Consider the following 5,000-nt stretch of genomic DNA (forward strand, 5'->3'; position numbering starts at 1 on the left):
GCCACCGCACCATCCAGATCCTTCCACACTCCACACTGCAGCCCACCTCATCAGACTGTGGCGATCATCAGCCCTGGACACAACTGAGAGCCACTGCCTGAGGCTGACACACTGTTCTGGCTCCTGTCATTGCTGGGTGCCTGAGTAGCGGCGCCCAATCACATCCCATTCCTGTGAGTGATCACCGTGGCGACAGCTGGGCTTGTTTCATCACCAGGCTTTAACTCAATGAGTGGTCGACATCCACAGATTGTCTGAGGATTGCTAGCAGGTACTGGAATGGGGCAATTTTGAAGAAGTGTTCTTTGAGGCACTTAAGTGAGAGCCAATGACCAAATGATACCAGGGAGACTGCCATGGAAATTTGGTAGCAACTATCACCACCCACGCTAAGCATGATGAGATTTATCAGTTCCTCCACAATGGAAGAGTCTCTGTCTTACACAATGGGAAAGTCTCTGTCTTGTCTTGGATACACCAGTCTCTTGGATCTGTAGGTGTCACCTTATGTGACTTCATATACTGTACAGCACAATCACTTACCAGCTACACTTTTGTCCTAAAAACGTGCATAAGGGAAAACATACTGTACCATATTAAACCAACAATACTGGCTTATACTTGACATCTTTGAAAATGCAAACCCCTCAGTTGATTACATATCATAAATACTGTGCACGATTTACCCCTAAAACTTCTTTTTTTAAAGTTATACATTTGTACCATTCTTTGTGGAGCCATTCTAAAATGTGACAGCTGACATCAGGTTGAGGATACCTCTTTCAGATTTATGTATGTAAGTATTTTCATATGTGTGTGTTACTGTGTGTGTGTGTGTACTGTATGTGTGTGTGTATGTGTGCGCGCACGCAAGTGTGTGTGTGTGTGTGTGTGTGTGTGTGTGTGTGTGTGTGTGTGTGTGTGTGTGTGTAAGCAGCTCCTTACCCAGCAGTTCGTACAGCAGATTGAGGATTTCCTTCCAGGCCTCCCCGGCCTCCTCGCCTGCACACTCACCAAAGTGGGCCGCGCTGTTGTACATACTCAGCCGGTCAATGCAGTTAGACACCAAAGTTAGCATCCCCTGGGACAGAGAGAGAGAGGGAGAGAGAGAGAGAGAGAGAGAGAGAGAGAGAGAGAGAGAGATGAGGAAGGACAGAGAACAGAGAGAAAGAGGGAGGGATGGAGAGACAGATGAGATTAGAAGGAGAAAGAGAAACAGGAATGGAAGAAGTAAAGAAAAGGAAAGACAAGAGAATGAAGGGAAGAGAGGAAATGAGAAGGAGAAGAAACAAGAGACACAGGCATAACCGGCAAAAACACATACACACACACATGCAAGAATACACAAACATATAATGCACAGACAGTTACAACCACTCTGCAACTTGTGTCTATGTAGAGCTGAGCCAGCTAATTCAGTCAAACAAAGGACAATTATGATCAGATATGCTAATGCACTACCTGCTATGAAGTGGAAAAAGGGAAGTGATTTATAGTCCTCCATTGGGCCATATGCCATTTGTCAACATTAAACATGATGCTTTAACTGTGATGAATGGCGGAGACAGAAGAGGATCTATTGCCATTCCTCTCTGACTCTGCACTAATGAAACAGATCAGGAAGTTGGATTTCCCAGGCTGAGATACTGTATGTGAGTGGTGCATTATTAAAAAGCACAGGGGCCAGAGATCTGGAGCCTATACACATACACACACACACACACACACACACACACGTTTGTTTAATATCAGCCAACCCAGAGGATCTTTCTCTGTTTGAAAAAGCAGCAGTAGCACTATGCTTGGCAATGACCCGCAATAATAGCATCCGTTCTTCAGTGCAGGAAGATTTTTATGTGGCTTGTTTTACTGGCACATTGATTTGCACTGCTGGTGAATATGTGTGTTTGCTGGTCAGCAGGAGGATACTAAAGGAGAGATAGAAAGAGAGAGAGAGTATGTGTGTCTGTTTGTGTGTGTGTGTGTGTGTGTGCTTGTGCTTGTGTGAGTTCACAGTCCAGGGTCTGTCGAGATTACAGCCACCACGAAAAGCAGCTGACAGCTTTGTAATTGATGAGTGCAATTTTGAGCGTCTGATAAAAAAATAAATAGATAAATAAATAAATAAAAACCTATAGCTTTTGTTGTCGGTGCAAAAAGGAATTCCGCAAAACAAAGGAAAGTGCTGACAGCAAGAGAGCAATGCGTTGAAACACAACATGGCAGCAGGAGAAGAGAGCATAAACTGATTTCCTCTTTAAAAATACAGATGCTTCACAAACCTGCCTGACTGCCTATGCAATGTATTGAAATGATCACTTACTAAAATTGCCTCACAACACAATTGGAATCCCTGCCAACAGGCTTTGGCAGCCAGGCTTAGACATGCCTGCCTGGGGAAGAGGTTCCTCTGTAAGGAACAGGTTCCACTCTACTCACCTCCTGTTTGAAGAGGTTCTGACGGTTCTTGAGGGAGCGCAGCTTGATTTGTTTCTCTTCGTGTTCTAGCTCCGCGTCCGGAAGCTGGAAGTAGGTGATGAGGTCTTTCAGTGTCTGGAGAACCTCCTCGATGGGGAGAGTCATGGCCACACGATTCTTTCCCCCCAAACTCTCCAAGTCCCTAAGAAAATGTATAGGAGAACCATTCAATTCAGTTGAATTCCCCTCCATACCATTCAATTTCATTTCAGTTCAATTCCTTTTCCTTCCTACCAATTCCTGTCAATGCAGTTACTTTTTCACTTCATTACATTCAGTGTATAAAACTCAGTGCAAGCTACCAATGAAGGCCACTAACTGTTAAACCACTAATGTATAATTTCTCTGGGAGTGATATAAAAGAAAGAATACTTTTCTGTGAACAATATGCTAAATAGATAGTGATTACTGACTATAATGAGCATGTTTCAGTGAAAGGTACAAGGCCTCTGCCCATTAAACATTAGTTAAATAGCTATAATTATGGGACGTAATGTGTAAAACATGGCATTCATGACAGGTTATGACAGTGCAGGAAGTTACATGGGACCTTTATCAATGCAAATGTGCTTAAATTCAGTGATTCACATCGCAGCTAAAAATAACTGCTAAACACAACACACACACAGAGTCAGAAAGATGAGAGAGAAAAAGAAAGCGGCTGTAAGAGAGAGGGATTGAGAGGTGAAGACAAAACATTTTTCAGTTGTCCCAGACATAGGACTGCCTAAGGTGACGCAGCAACTGGCCAAGCATGGAGTGATGTGAGGCCACGCAACAATGATGTTTACTCTGGGCATCTGCAGCACCCACTATAACAATGCTTCTGTGTGTGTGTGTGTGTGTGTGTGTGTGTGTGTGTGTGTGTGTGTGTGTGTGTGTGTCAGTGTATGTGTGTGTGTGTGTGTGTCAGTGTATGTGTGTGTGTGTGTGTGTGTGTGTGTGTGTGTGTGTGTGTGTGTGTGTCAGTGTATGTGTGTGTGTGTGTGTGTGTGTGTGTGTGTGTGTGTGTGTGTGTGTGTGTGTGTGTGTGTGTGTGTGTGCATATGAATGTGTGTGTGCATCTCTGTATTTGTATGTGTGCATGTTTGTCTGTGCATATGCAAGTGTGTGAACAAACCCACAACATCGTCTGCATCCACTTTTCGCTCCACATCCCATTTGTTTATGATTGGTCTTGCGTGCCATGTGCAATGTACTGCTCACTGTCTGACAAAGCCAAGGGCAACCTCGTGGAAGGAGCTAGTGCAGGCCCCAGTGGCCTATAAAGCACACCCTCGTCTCCTCATACTCTTGACCAAGCACACTCCACTCCTCTCCACGAGGATGAGCGAGCCCAGTGGGCTAAAAAACTCACACTTCAAACACACTCCTCGCAGGCCACTGTGGCTCCACTCCACGTAGACTGATGGAAGCAATCAATCAGTGATGACTCCATGACCTCCACACTACTCACACAGATAAATAACATCAGGGCGGAGGGGTAGGTTTAGTGATATAGAAAGTATTCTCATTCTGATTGTGTCTAGTGTCTGCCAACTGGCTTACTTGGAACTTGAAGAGAGTGTGTGCATATAGTGAAATTAAATAAAATTAAGAAATAACAACCTGTCTAGCTGCTTATATTCAGTGTTTTGTCAAGGCTTAGAAAGGGTGTTTTAGACACATTAAAGGTGCAGTCAGGGATTTTACGCAATTTCAAGACATTTTTTTTTCCACATTCAGCAATCATCACGACCGCTAGCAGCCCATTCTGTCTCTGTAGGCAGCCCAGGCTCCGAAATTTTTAAACAAACAAAGTGGGGACAGCCTGTCCCCAAAACATAAACAAAACCTTGGAATTTCTCAGGGAATACTGATGGTAGGAGTGAGCTACCTCTCTGGCGTGTTTTGTTTTGAAGGTTTTTTTGCACAAAAGTGTCTGCAAGTAAATTGAAGTACTGAATCAACATAAACACAAACAAACAAGACTTTGTGCGCAATCCCTGACTGCACCTTTAACTATAAACACATCTGTTTCAGTCTTACAGCTGGGCTACACCTGAGCCGATACAATGATTTTCTTTACAGAAACAGGTCTGGTTTTAACACAGTGCCCACTACGGTGTCCCTTACAAAGATTTCTCTAGATTCCCTGAATATTTTAATGATATTATGTACTATTGATGATGAAATCTGAAATTTGAAATGAAAATGAAATTTACCTTCACTTTTCCTTTCAGTATATTACTGATTCCACCTACAGGCAAAGGTAAAGAATATGGAGCTCTTTCTTCATTTAACACTTCATATATTCCATCTTATCCTCACCATAGGGTTGTTTAACATTCATAGAACATTACAGATATTTCTATCTCAAACTCCCAGACTCCCAGAAAGACACACAACTAGGCCGCATTTATCCTGGAATAAAGATACTATTTATACACTACTGTAGTTACATTGTAATTACACTATGTGTTGCAATAACAACTCTGACAATTATGTGAGGTGATGATTAAACTATATTATATTGATCTTTT

General features: G+C 42.9%; 1 protein-coding gene across 16 annotated transcripts in view; it reads right to left on the minus strand.

Annotated features, from left to right (window-relative positions):
* LOC121693692 (ryanodine receptor 3-like) overlaps positions 1-5,000 on the minus strand; it is a 202,678-nt gene that overhangs the window by 121,728 nt on the left and 75,950 nt on the right. For all 16 annotated transcript variants that reach the window (XM_042073304.1, XM_042073303.1, XM_042073292.1 and 13 more), the window contains 2 exons: positions 2,440-2,620; positions 946-1,081 (listed from right to left, as the gene is read on the minus strand). In XM_042073304.1, coding sequence (XP_041929238.1) covers positions 946-1,081; positions 2,440-2,620 — 317 coding nt within the window. The remainder of the gene's footprint in view (positions 1-945; positions 1,082-2,439; positions 2,621-5,000) is intronic.

Source organism: Alosa sapidissima, chromosome 19 (genome assembly GCF_018492685.1).
Source record: "Alosa sapidissima isolate fAloSap1 chromosome 19, fAloSap1.pri, whole genome shotgun sequence".
Taxonomy (NCBI): Eukaryota; Metazoa; Chordata; class Actinopteri; order Clupeiformes; family Clupeidae; genus Alosa; species Alosa sapidissima.